This window comes from Mauremys mutica, chromosome 9 (assembly GCF_020497125.1).
Source record: "Mauremys mutica isolate MM-2020 ecotype Southern chromosome 9, ASM2049712v1, whole genome shotgun sequence".
Classification (NCBI taxonomy): Eukaryota; Metazoa; Chordata; order Testudines; family Geoemydidae; genus Mauremys; species Mauremys mutica.
In genome coordinates this window covers 89,743,684-89,757,830 of record NC_059080.1, presented here as the reverse complement: position 1 = coordinate 89,757,830, position 14,147 = coordinate 89,743,684, and the positions used below count along the sequence as shown (strand labels likewise).

Sequence of the window (14,147 nt, the reverse complement as noted above, 5' to 3'; positions counted from 1 at the left end):
CCTAAATAAAAAAAAAATCAGACCCCTCTCGTATTTTCACAAGAGATAGGCTTTGCACTCATATTCTTGGCTGGAATCACCTTCCCTCCTGTCCTCTTTTTATGCACTGTGCCGTTTACTGCCCCTTTCCCCCAAAGGTGGCTGTTTTTTCAGTAATGTTTACTTCAGTAGAGCTCCTATAGGGGTGTAGGGTCTGCCTGTGCCCGGCAAAACTAGGGCAGTAGGTTGTAAGATTGCGAGGCCGTAGACTCAAAGGTTCTACTGTGTGTCAATGTAAAATGATATATTATTACTTGCGGTTGCCTCTTAAAAGGTTTTGAGCTCTGGGATCCACTTGGCACATTCTGCTGTCCTGATGCTGTGTCAGCGTGGTGCAAACATCACCGCATCATGATACAAACACTGTCCTGGTGCCATTGGTGACTTTTCTAACATGCGCGGTTCCTCACTAGTTGACTCTCGGTACAGGTTTGGTGCTCTGGGGCTTGATCTTGCCCCATTCAAGTCAATGGAAACCCATGGACTTTAACAGAGCAGGATGTAGCCCTTTGACTATTGAATAAGATCATATGCAATGAAATGACCTTGTAATTCTACTTCAGTAACTTGTTCCACTTGTAGTATCTCATTCAGCGTGGAAAGGCTCTGTCTCCTATGACCTCATGTCATATCGTTCCTGAAGAATAGATGTTCTAAAATAACTAAGTATTTTTTTAAAAAGACAAAACAGTCAATAGTTACCAAACGGCTGAATCGTACTGGGGAACACTGGGGCTCTTTTATTAAAATCTCAGGGCCAAATTCCAGCTTGGAGCCTCACGTACAAATTCCATTGTGTGAGAGCTGCAGCTAAGCCTCAGACAGAATCCGATCATAAGGTAGGACCTAGGAGTGTGATTCAGGAGCTTTGGATTCTTCCTCTGGTTCTGTCACTGACTTGCTATGTGACCTTGTACAAGTCACTTCTTGCTGTGCCTCTATTTCTCCTTCTACCATCTGTCTATTCTTTGTAAGCTCAGGAGGGCAGGGTCTCTCTCACTCTGTTTGTACAGTGGGGCTTCTGGGTGCTGCTGTGATACAAACAATCATTAGGAAAATGGGTGAGCCTTCTTTATTGGCACCAGTGCGTAAAAATTGTTGCCTACACATTTTCTCAGAGGATGCACCCTTTCTTTTCATTTTCTTTCCTATTTACATTCTGCATCTTTGCTGTGTGTGTGTGAGAGAGAAAATGAGAACATTTGATGTGAGCAGTTTTGATATAATGTGTGATTCATTTGTGGGGAGAAGGAAATCAGCACTGAGCAAAATGCAGCACTTCATTATGGTACAAAAATAGATTGTGCTATAGAATGTAATGAAAAAGTGAACAGTTTGCATACGAACTAGCCATTCAGTGGCTGTGCCTCATAGTCCAGAAAGCTCAAGAAAATGAGCCTTTTCAGTCTCGCTTTTTAAACGTCAGTTTTTTCTGTTTCACTGCTAGTGGGGGTTGTTTTTGAACCAGTGTGACGTTATCTGCTGACACATTCTGACTGGACAGCTTTTATTTGTGGTTTGCTATTTTTAAGAGACAGTCACAGTCAACAGTTTGGGTTCTTTGTTTTGTCGTCTCCCCTCCCATCCCCCCAACACATGTGCATACACTCATTTTTCCATCAAGAAATTACCTACTCAAGTGCTGTCCAACAATCGTCTTCCTACAACTCTTTGTCAGTTTATCAGTTACCAAAAAATAAAGGGTTAATATCAATTCATATTGCAATGAAACCAATAACAAGGGTGCCTTTATATGTATACGTGTTTGTCAGAACTTTTAATTTAGCTAAACATTTTCCGTAAAGGGCTTGGTCAGTTCATTTGAGTCCAAAATGTAGGTATCATTTAAAACAGTGTTTTAAAAAATCAGAATATGAAATGTTTGTGAAATAAAACCATTGTGTTGTATGTCCAGATGCACAATTCTCAGCAGAAATTAAACATGGGATCTTCAGCATTATGGGTCTGATCCAAAGCCTATTGAATCAGTGGGAAGATTCCTATTAACTTTGGTGGGTTTATAATCCGGTCTGTATTACCTGAGTCCAAGGAGAATTCCTGAACTGTTATCTAAGTATCAGTGGCAATCATCCATCTTGAAAGACAATGACGTAAGCAATAAAGCAGTTCAGTTACTATGTGTCATACTGCAGCATCACAAGTGGCTAAAAGTCCAATTCACGAGTGACAGTCCTTGCCATATAATACATGTGTAAAGCACAGGGCCAGAAAATGAAGCTGGGGTACTATTTGCATGTGAGGCCTGCTGAGCTTTCTTCTTCATTTTTCGCTTTCCTCTTTCTCTAAGTGGTGGGCTGTAATAGTAGGTGGAACCAGCCATTGGAAAGTTCTATCTATGTAACCATCCTCTCCATGTATTTACCTGTCTAGTTATTTTTATTATGGGGGTGGACATGGGCATCTGATGCCATTGCCATTTATACACACAAGGTTCTCTGCATCTTTCTCTTTCTACTTCCTCAATTGAGCTGGACAGTATTACACACATGAAGCCCGTTTATTGTATTTATTATTACTCATTATTTATATTTATTTTAATTCAGTGAAAATGGAATTTTTGGATTTAAAGCTTCCCCTGCAACATTCTGCATCAAAACACAACAATTTTGTGCTAATACGTGAGAACCAGAAAGTGAAACCTAGTAGAGAGGAAAAGAAAGTGGCCAGCCAGTTTTCACTTTTCGAGCTTGAATAAGTGCAAAGTGTGACCTAGAATATGGTGAAATAACAAATTTGTTTATAATATTCCTTCAGACTGCTAAACTAAGGCATTGAAAACTAATTTTTGATTTTATCTTCCCAGGATTTATTTAAATAAAATGTTCCTTGTAACTATGCTAATATCTATCGTTACCCACCAAGTTTTCTTGGCAAATTCCCCCTGAGGTTTGGCTAAGAATTTAAACCCTAGAGTGGTTGGACATTTTTCTTTGTGTGTGTGTGTATGTATGTATATATATATATATATATATAAAAAGACTCATTTTTGTCCTAGTTCATTCATGGAGGCTCAACTCCTCTGAAGTTGACTGCTATGGTGATTAGCACGTTTTCAGTCTTGTAATATGTCCACATGAAATTAAGGCTACTCTACTAATTTGTTCCACCTCCAGGACCTCATTTAGCATCAAAGAGCAGTCTCAGAGGTATATTAGTCACTCCTCTGTCCAGTCATACAGTGAACTTCTGCTTCAGAGTAGAGGGAAAAAATTCAAAGCGAAAGAATAATTTTTTTTTACATCCTTAATGGTTTTGTCTGGGTATTTGGTTTTGTTGTTATAGATAAAATAAATGTGTGTTAAGCTCTGTTCAAAACTCAGTCAATAGGAAGTCACCAAATGACATCAAGTTCTCTTTTGGGGCTAGAGTTCCACATGTCCAGCACTTCCTCAGGATCAGGCTCTGACTGAACAGTTGTCAGGGTCTCTGATTTATATAAAAAAGGAAGGGTCAGAGGGTAGCTGTTTCATTGTGTTACCATGATACCTTTAGGGCTGGGTTCAAACCCTGGCTCGGGACAGAAATGGACTGAAATTAGTGTCAATCTGTATTCTAGTGGGCATTTATCCATAATGGATAGTTTGCAGCAAGATGATTGTCTTTGCTCGAGAGAAACTCAGTACAGGAATATGAAGGGAGTGTAGTTCAGGACTGAGTGATGCTAGCAGAGCTCTTGTTTGTGGGGAAAATGTAACCAGCACCAAGAATCCTTCGCTCACTGATCAAACACATGGTGGGTGGAATGAAAGTTTCACACAATGGATGCTCAGAGGGTACTCAAGAAGAATCAGTCATGTTGGGAATGCTGCCAAAGCAATAAGATTGTTTAATAATGTTATTTAAACAGTGATACTGTGACAAATTCATGTCAGCCTTGTGTTGTGCAAGAGGTTACTCATCCCAGGCCTTGACCTGAAAAGCCTTACTCTCATGAGTAGCCCTGTTGACGTCAGTGGGACTACTCCTGTGAGTAAACTTTCACAGAATTGGGGCCTATTGCAATCATTTTCATGGTGCCAGTATGTAATATAATTCAATAAAAATTAAACTATTCCTTTTATTCTTTCATAGGGTCGTCATGTTAAAACTGGACAGCTTGCTGCGATTAAGGTTATGGACGTCACCGGGGTAATGTATCCTACTTTGGCTATTTCTATATCCATAAATTACTAACAGGAGTGGGAGGGAAGTTACATGAAACAATGGGATGACTCATAAAAGGATTCTATTTGGGAGAAGCAAGTGTATTAGGGCCCAGTCCTGCTCCCACTGAAGTCCATGGCAGAATTCATTTGGACTTCAGTGGGAACAGGGCCAGGTTCTGAATACAAGCTTTGTTATACAGCTGTTTAGTACTCACAATAACCATAATCTAAGGCCCCAATCCTACCGAGACTGATGTTTGTGAGAGACTTTATTCATGTGAATAGTTCCATTGTAGTCCATGAATACCATTCATGTACGTAAAGTTACTTATATGCATGTCATTGACTACTTACCAAATTAGGGTCCCCAGTCCTGCAGTGAGTCTAACCAACTATATTATATCAATGTCTACATTGCTGCCACTCACTCCCCTGGCTGCAATGAAGATGTACCCTATATGTATCTAATTAACACAGTTTCATAATTATAGCAAAAAATGTATTGCAGTGATCACATAAACATGGAATTTACATGAGATTGAGAAAATGAATTTTTTCCAGATATTAATTGAATAACAAGATTAATGGGAAAGAACTTCTAACCATTTCCCAAAAGGCCACTGAAGAAAAAGCAGTGTAATTCTTGTACTTCTTGGAAGCCTAAACAGATGCATTTTTTATAAGGTTACTTAGTAAGAAAGAGCCTTATTCAAGAAGGAATCACGCCTTGCAAAGTTCCTGCCTGGATAAACAATGCCAGATTTGAGATCTGTGTTTTAAATGAAATTACAAATTTCAGAATATAGGATTTGATCCAAATCCTCCCACCTCTATTCTTTTTAATTAACATTTTTAATTAGTTTTCAGGAATATAACGTACAAAACTACACAGATACATAGAGATAAGAGTAGTCAATAGGCTTCACAAGCATGTTTAGCTTTACCTTAGAGAGAAAATGATGTATGGAAACAAAGAGTAAATAAATGTAAGTGAGGTGAGAAGGAGGTGGAAAAAATATCCCCTAGTATAGTTCACCTCAGAATTTCCAGAAATCAGATTATACAGGAAATGGACAGATAAGATTCAGCAAAGATGGCCAGGCCACTTTGTGGCAAAAATGGGTAAATGATGAGCCCGCAAGGTTTGTTTGGTTCTGGATTAGATTTTAGCCTGAACTCTAAATTTCCCTTTTTGAGACCAAACTAGGGCTAAATTTGGGTCAGAGTGGCAGTCAGTGACCCTAAATTTCATCAGCTGCTTGCTACTGGTTTTGGAAGAAAGTAGCAAAAATCTAGTGAGACAGGCTGATCTTGCAAGATTCCTGCCCCCTTGGGAGACATCTGAAAACAAGAGCCTTCTGGCTTAGGATCTGAATCACCACACCAGGGTGGGTTTGGAACTGGGGGATTCAAATCTGAATCCACCTTATTACAATTTCAGTTATAATGTAGGCAGGGCATAGCCAACAAAAATGAACAGCAATTATCGCTTTTCCTTTTGACTCTGTTTTAGGAAAGCCAGGATGGCAAGTGCTCCACTTCCTGCTTTTCTTATATTGATGGGTGTGAAAACCTAAAACATTAAAGGTCCAAATCCAAATATTTGGCATTGATCGGATACTCTGTTCAGCTATTTAATTATTTAGCTCTCGTGTTGCACTTACCCCTATTTAAAAACAAAGGGTTTTTTAAAAAAAATGTACATTAAGCAATTCTGAAAAAACAAATCTGCAAAAAAGCATAAAGCCTACCACAGCCTGGCCTCTGTTTTGCTTCCCCTGCCACGACTAACTGCTTTATTATAACTCCTCCTAACCCTCAAACAACCCCAGCCATGAAAAAGCAAGTAGGAGAAATATACAAATGACAAGAGATTGCAAGTATCACCTGACCAGCTGTAGAAAGAAAAATGCAGATGCAAAAGGAGTCATCTGCACTTCACAATGGAAAACCCCTGTGTCATAAATCAGCTAACAGCTACTCCATCACTCTCATCACTGACAGTGCTGAAAGTGAACTTGTTTTGTAGAATCCCTCAGGTCACAGTGCTTAGTTGTCCTTAACTGCGTTCCCCCTAATTGTATGGTACAGAAGGTTGCAGAAAGCTGCCCCCAAATTACTGCTTTTGATCTGTGTGTGTAGTTACGATCTCTGAATTATGGACTAAGATTAATTTTTAAGGAGCTCGCCCTTGCACATACAATGTGACCTACTTCACAGAGATTATTGTAATAAAACTGATGGAGATAAAAGCATGGGAAAAAAAGACTGCTGTTATTGTCTATGGCTTATGAGGCTTTTACTTTAGGATTGAGCAGCTACAGTAGCACCAGATCTTGGAGTAGTAATTCCTTTTTTTAGAAATAAACCCCATCAAGGGGTTATCCGATGTCCCGCCGCTTGTGATTTAGTCAGAATTCACACTTTTGTTTATCTCTGTCACTGAACGTCTCTGACACACCACATTGATCTTCAGCGTTTGATCTTTGTGTTTCGGCTTTATTCTTTATTTAAAATAATTTTAACCTGAAGAGGGACCCAAAATAAAACCTGGGCTCCAAATGTCCTTGCCTTTTTCTCTCCACTTTCATTAGCAGAGTGCTTCCAAACCTGTGGTCTGTGGATTACTGAAGGCCTGTGGAGCACTTGCTGGTAATTGCAGCAAGTTGGCAGGTCATACACTGCTGGCTCCTCCTTGCTTTCAGCTTCCTCTACAAGTGTTGGGCCTCTTCTTTGCAATGAACAGACCCTAATAATAGAGCACCTAAAAAAAAGTGCTGTGATTTTTCAGGGGTTCCAGAGTGCCTACAAGTCCCGCTGACTCCAGTGAGCACTGCCAATGAGCCTCTGGAAACCAGGCTGCTTTTAGTTCAGTGCCCAACTTTAGACACCCATGTCAGGACGTTTTGGTTCATGTCTGCTTTTAGGGTTTGGGCGTGCCTAACCCTTTATTTGCTTGTACTACTCTGCTCTTGGAGGTTTTGTGTCCAGCACAAAAGTGGCAACTAGGATGGTCATATATTTAAAATAATATGATGTCCTCATAAAAAGGGTCTAATTCCTCTCAGCTGCTGTTCCCAGCAGCCATTCTCCCCAGGCTGAGACCATTCTGAACTCCTAAAGTATCATACAGCATTTGTGTAAACTGCAGCCAGGTCTCTTTCTAGCTGGGATGGGATGCTTAGGAGCAGAGGTGGGCTGGGGCCAATGGGTAGATGATATTGGAATCTAATTTCCTTCTGAGGAAAAACAGTGGCCTAGATCATCCTTTGTTGGTCTTGTTGCCCTGGAGTTGAGATGGCTTTTAGGTCACCCTGTAATAAGTCTAAAGCTATGTTGACACTACATATTATGACAATATAACTGATGTCACTCAGGGGTGTGAATATACCACCCCACTGAGTGATACAAGTTACACCGACATAAGTGCCAGTGTGCATAGTGCTATATCGGTGGGAGAGCTTCTCCCACTGATGTAGCTTCTGCCAGTCGTGGAAGTGGTTTTATTATGCCGACTGGAGAGAGCTCTCTCCCATCAGCATAGAGCAGGGGTGGGAAAACTTTTTGGCCTGAGGGCCACATCTGGGTATGGAAATTGTAGTGTGGGCCATGAATGCTCACGAAATTGAGGGTTGGGGTGCGGGAGGGAGTGAGGGCTCCCACTGGGGGTTTGGGCTCTGAGGCGGGGCCAAAAATGAGGAGTACAGGGCGTGGGAGGGGTCTCCGGGCTGGAGCAGGAGTGAGGGTGGGGGGGTGAGGTCTCTGGCTGCCCACCATTGGCTGCAGCACTGTATGTATAGACATGTCCTTACTCATAACCCTTTATGCCAATTTCTAACCACCTTTGGTGTTTACAATCTTCAGATCCTTGTAGACAATAAAACTGGTTGTTGTTTACCCAAGCTATACCTAATTAGCTCATTTAAATCTTTCCTTGTGTCAGTTTCTCCAGTCCCTTAATCATTTTTGCAGCTCTTCTCTGAATTCCTTCTTAAAGACTATGATAATTTAGTCACTCTCTGTAGTAAAGAAAGAAATCAGTGCTTCTCGCCATGTGTTGGGAGACATCTGGTCAGAAAATACAGTTGTTTAGAAAGAGCTCATGTTTGCAGATTAGCTGATCACCAGGGTGTCTCTTTATTTGCTAGTTTATAAAACTGAAGTCAGAACAAAACAGATGGGTTGGTAATAGAGGAGGAAGGAGGCAACATTTATTCAGGGCTCTTTAGAATAAAGCTAATCAACAACAAAGTGTTAACTGCTCTTTCCTGTTCTAAAGACACTGGGATTTCAACATACTAGAATCCTAGAATCAACATAAAATAAAATTAGGCTTCCTCAGATCAAGTCCAGGGTAAACAAAGCAAACAAGCAAAAGAAATAGAACCCAAAAATGTGTATCCTCATAATTCTTCTACCAAAAGACTAGTTCAACTCTTGATGTTTTGCAGGCCAAATTGAACCCGCATGTAAGTTAGCCCAACTCCACGGTGGTCAAAGGAGTTCCACCAGGACTGAATTTGTCCTCAGGAGAATATTCTGAAATGGTCTAGATGGGCTAGATCTTCCTAGTGCCTATCTAACTCAGTCACTGAGTGTACATGCTTTTGATAATTATACATTTAAATCTCAAATCCGACGTGCTCTACAATACTTTTTGGCTACTGTCCGATTTGGACTGAGAGTTGATTTCAGAGGGGCAAAGACAATGGGATGACTTCTGTACCAAGGTTTGCTTTCTGGAATAATCCAAGTGGGCCATTGGCAGCAGGGGTAGAAAAGTACCTATAATGAAGGTGATGGAGCTGCTGAGCAACTCATGTATGGTACACCCTCGAGCAAAAATAGTTATCTTCAGAGAGTTCTGAAAGACTAAACCATGTAAAATGAATAAGTAAATAGTAACTGAGCTGCCAGTAACGATGTATAATCTATCCTTGTTGGCCAAGAGCTCAACAGTCTGGTAATAGACTCTGGAACCTTTTATGTCCTATGGCTGTCTGACTCCAGACTACGTCACTGTGATTTAAAGTTCTTACCATGTGATGACTGTTTTGTAGCCTGTGTAAAACGAGCCGGTCAGTTCACCTCATCACAGCTGGTAACTCGTCTTAGAAGAAAGGCCAAGTTCTGAATATGCTTGGAAACTGAACTGCCTTTTTTTTTTACCCTCAAAGTGGTTTTCCTAGGAGAAGGAGAAGACTTCAATGTTCAGGCCTCTTAACCAATACTTATCATAAGCACTAAATTCACCTAAAAATTACCTTTTTCAAAGTCTGTAGTCCTAACTCTTAACCTTCCAAGGCTTAGCCATGGGTCCCATTGCCTTAAATTGGAATTACACCTATTTATACTAGGATTGAACATGTGCCACGTTGTGAAGCACAGACCTAAATAAGGGGCAGAAGCAAAATAAGTGCAGGTGGAGGGTGGGGAGAGGGCAGAGATGTGGCCTGCTTCAATTAAGTAACTGCAACAAAGATGAAGAGAAATCATACCAATGAATAATCTGTGAAATGTGTTCTTTGGTGTCACTGAGTTTTGTTTTTTCTTATCCCAGGATGAAGAGGAAGAGATCAAACAGGAAATTAACATGCTAAAGAAATATTCTCATCACCGAAACATAGCCACATATTATGGAGCGTTTATTAAAAAGAACCCACCCGGAATGGATGATCAGCTCTGGGTAGGCAGTGCTTTTAAATGTCCTCTTCTTCCTTTTATAAGCATTGAGGTTTGATCTACTGAGTTTCCTCCAGTTGCAGTCTAACCTCCACTCTAGGAGCCGTGTTTTTTTTGTTTGTTTTAAATGCTATATCTTCATATTGCTTGCACCTGCTTGCAGACTGTGATGTGAGAGAACACACCCCTGTTTTGCTACAAAGACAGGATTATACCTTTGATACAGGAGTTGATCAAAAATAAACACGTAGGTGGAATTTAGTGATGCATTGGAGAAAAGGAAGTTTGGCCAAAGAATTTTCAGTAGAATACTAAAGCTAAATAGTTGAATCCCTGAGAGTTCTGAGCCTGGGAAGGCTGCAGCTTCCACTGGCGTCAGTTTGAGTTGTGAGTGCTCAGCACCTCACAGGATCACAGTCCCAAACACTCCTCCTCCTTATCTATCCTGCTTGTTTTCACTTGAATGCAGAGACACAAGATTCCAATGAGGATCTTGGTTACTTATTCAGTTCCCCAAACTTTGGAGAATGAGGTTCAAATCTAGGTCTTCTAGCATAAGAGAAATGACCATGGTCTCAGTCTGGATCCTAGTTGACATATGTCCACCACACATGTGGCAGCATCTGTTCAGGAGAGACCCAAGGCTGGAACATCAGAAAGGGTGTTGCAATCCAGGATTCCATCTAGTTCTTTGTCTCTTACTATTAGGGACACTAAAAATGAATTCAAGATAATGTGCCAGATTTTGGTTGGTTACACTGATGTAAATCTGTACTCCACTGAGTAACACCTATGTAACTCAGATCGTCATCTGCCCCTGTAATTATATCTTGTCTTTTTTAATGTGGCACTTTTTAGGGGAAGTCACATGGTGGTCATGTTGAAAAGACTAAAAATTAAAGCCCTCACTGACGGTTCGCTGGTATACTCGTTTGAACCCCATAGAGTTGTTGCAGAGCATTGGTTTACTTAGCATTTCATGCAGCCCAGACTTTTATTTGGCAGCTCTCTAAGGTTCCCAGATAAATTGCTTCAGCTGTTTATCGTCATATGCATGTGCCAAAATGTCAACAAGTCATGGGAATAAAATAAAATAAAATCAAGGAATACATGACTTCCATGGCATCCGTGACACAAAAAATCAGCTGAACTGAAGGAACACTGCCAGTGATCCCTGTATTTAGGTTGGCTCAGGCTTTTCATTATAAAACATTCTTACAATTTATTATTCTTTTATTTATTAATATATTTATTTTTAGAACTTCTTGCACATCCTTTGTTTGTGGCAGGTTTATACAGTTCAACAAGAAGAAATCCCTTGGGCTAGAGAAGTGCCTTTTCTTTGTCTCATGAAATTCCATTCAGGGTTAATGGTCTTATAAGCTGTTAAAATTACCATTTCCTTTGTGTTGCTTGTGTTCCTTGGGAAAATATTGGTTGTTTGCCAACAAAACTAAACACAACCCTTCTGAAAAATCAGGCTCAGGCTGCCACCACAGCATCAGATGCTGTACAGAGAACGCCTGGGAGCTGCCAGAGCAGCTGTAGCACCTGGTGTAGGGGAGAGAGCTCAGCTGTGCCATGTAAGACTTCCCTTCTCCTGACCATGCTCAATGGCCCTAGTGTCCCATCCCATCTTCTGGGGCACCACATGACACAGGAGCTCTCCTAAACTCTCAAGATAGAATCGTAAGACGGGAAGGGACCTCAGGAGGTCTTCTAGTCCAGTCCTCTGCACTCATGGCAGGACAAAGTATTATCTGGACCATCCCTGATAGGTGTTTGTCTAAGCTGCTCTTAAAAACCTCCAATGATGGAGATTCCACAACTTCCCTAGGCAATTTATTCCAGTGCTTAACCACCCTGTCAGGTTAGGAAGGGAGAGCTTGGGTAGGCTCCCCCAGACCTTCCCTTTGATCAGCACATTGCACCAGCAGTCCATCTTGTCTCTGGGATAATAGCTTCCTCTTGCTGCTGGCTTTGTAGTTAGCCCTGTAGCTCAAGTGGTAGCAGTCTATGCTTCAATGCTAGTGCTAATGGAGGTTCTGGGCTCCCACCGTGTTGACGGTGCATGAGCATGTTGTTATAGTTGTACATGTTGGAATTTGTTTTCACCTTGTTGCTGTTTCTGTCTGATGATTAACCCTTTTCTGGTCAGACAATTTTATTTCTAAAGCTCCTATCCAAGGGCCTCCACAGCTACCCAAACTTGCTAAAGATAAATAATGCCAGGAAAGAATCTCCCATAAATAGAATAACCTCCTTTGTCAAACCCTCCCCACCAGGCAAATAAATGAGCTCCACCTCCTTCAGATAACTGGAACCAAGAAGGTGCAAGCGGGAATTGTGATTTCCCCCAGAGCAGCGGTTCTCAAACTTCATTGCACTGCAGTCCCCTTCTGATGACAAAAATTATTACACGATCCCAGGAAGGAGGACTGAAGCTTGAGCCAGAGCCCAAGCCCCACCTTCAGCCTCAGGTCCGGGGAGGGGCTTGGGCTTTGGCTTCAGCCCTGGGCCAAGCAAGTCTAATGCCAGCCCTGGAAACCCCATTTTAGCGGTCCCAACCCACAGTTTGAGAACCACTGCCCCAGAGGATTCTGGTGACCCCCTCCACAAGTGTGTAAGGGAGAAAGCTTCTTATATCCACCCCTCCATTTGCATCCCTTTGGGTTCGATAACTGAGCACACATCTATGACCTGTGTTGTACAGGAGGTCAGCCTAGATCGAATGGTCCTTTCTGGCCTTAAAAAAAAAAATCTATTAATCAGCCCCTTAGGACTTGGCCAGATTCTGGATCTTTACTTGATAAAGGGATTAATCACAACCATTTAAAGCTTGCAGGCTATTGATGAAAGCCATGCTAAGTTCTATCCTCTTTTTACATTTAAAAGTGGTTGAGTGGATAGAGTTTTAGAAAGTCTATGTCCTGTACTGGAGCTGAATAAGAGGTGTTCGAGGGAAACTCCTTTGACAGTGGGAGAAGGGCAGTGCTTTTATCTCCACATTAAATCACTGTTGTTTGAGGTATCTGATAGAATTCCCATACGTTCCAATTTCATCAGTGGTTGCTTCGGAGATAAAGGCTTGTTTATTTTTCACCGGCTCTTTATTGAAATAAAACTGTTTCTGATAATGCCTAAGTAATTCTCTTTATCGACACTGAGAGGGCTGATACGGAAATCGAAAAAGGGAGCTTTTTCAATAGAGATTAAGATCTCTCGGAAACAAGGCAAGCGTCTGACAACATATTGTCATTCCTGTGCGGTACTATAGTGGTGAAGAGGTCTTTCACTTCTACTATTCTCCATTCAGTAACAGCAACCAGCAAAGAAATAATGAGCTACTACGCCAACTAATTTTCCTGCTACTAGAAAGCTGCACACCGCATATTCTGCTGTGTCTCCTGACACTACAGATGCAGTATCATAAATCTGACATATTTGGAAAAGGGAAATAAAAATCACTTGTATACTAGGAAATGGAAGAGCAAGGTCAAATTTTTGACATTGGAGATGGCAGTGACCTGGGTTTTTTTTCACCTTGTTCTGTAGCCTGGAGTGCAGGTCACTGGCCGGGGTTATCTGGGTGTATCTCACTTAGTCTTGCCATTGCAGGCGCCTTTGACATTAGTGCACCTAGGTCCCTCCTATTCTCGGTCTGTATTTAGTCTTTTGTGGGCTGTAATACTTTGGCCTAATTTTGGTTGCTGGGTTTAGTGTGCAGCTGCTAGGTGATGTACAGGAGGTGAGACTGGGTGATCTGATGGTTCCTTTAAGCCTTTAACTGGGTGGCTCTAAGTGTAAAAGACATTGAAATTGGTTTAACCAGGTTTTGGTCAAAATGTTGCTTTCAGATGTGCGTGATTGATATCTTCGATCTTATGCTCATGCTGATCTGTCAATGGAGGTTCTATGCATGTAGCTAGAGGAGACTATCTGAGACAAAATTCACTGCAAATCTTAGAGAATTAGACAAGTATTAGTTTGTCTTATCCAGGTTCTAGCAATGGGCATAAAGTAGCAGAGCTCAGCTAACAGGTTGACTAGGTCATAAGGTCACTCAATACTGAGGAATGTTTTTTGGGAAATAGAGCTAAAGCGAACCAGCGAAACATAAAAATGCAGCTCTGATTTCCCCAGCTGTCTCTGTGTGTTGGTGCGTTTTGTCAGCTAATGTCTTCCTTTATTAGGGCCAGACTGTGCCTGGTCCTTGTGGGTGCACAGAGAAGAAATCTTCCCTCCTGCTTGTATGCCCTG

The 14,147-nt window shown here is 41.4% G+C and overlaps 1 protein-coding gene across 12 annotated transcripts in view; it reads left to right on the top strand.

The window, feature by feature from the left end:
- TNIK (TRAF2 and NCK interacting kinase) overlaps positions 1 to 14,147 on the top strand; it is a 295,814-nt gene that overhangs the window by 164,139 nt on the left and 117,528 nt on the right. For 10 of the 12 annotated variants that reach the window (XM_045030275.1, XM_045030264.1, XM_045030265.1 and 7 more), the window contains exons 3-4: positions 4,132 to 4,188; positions 9,766 to 9,891. In XM_045030275.1, coding sequence (XP_044886210.1) covers positions 4,132 to 4,188; positions 9,766 to 9,891 — 183 coding nt within the window. Of the gene's footprint in view, positions 1 to 4,131; positions 4,189 to 7,623; positions 7,792 to 9,765; positions 9,892 to 14,147 lie in introns of those variants that run through there. The other 2 variants (XM_045030272.1, XM_045030273.1) reach the window with 2 other exon arrangements.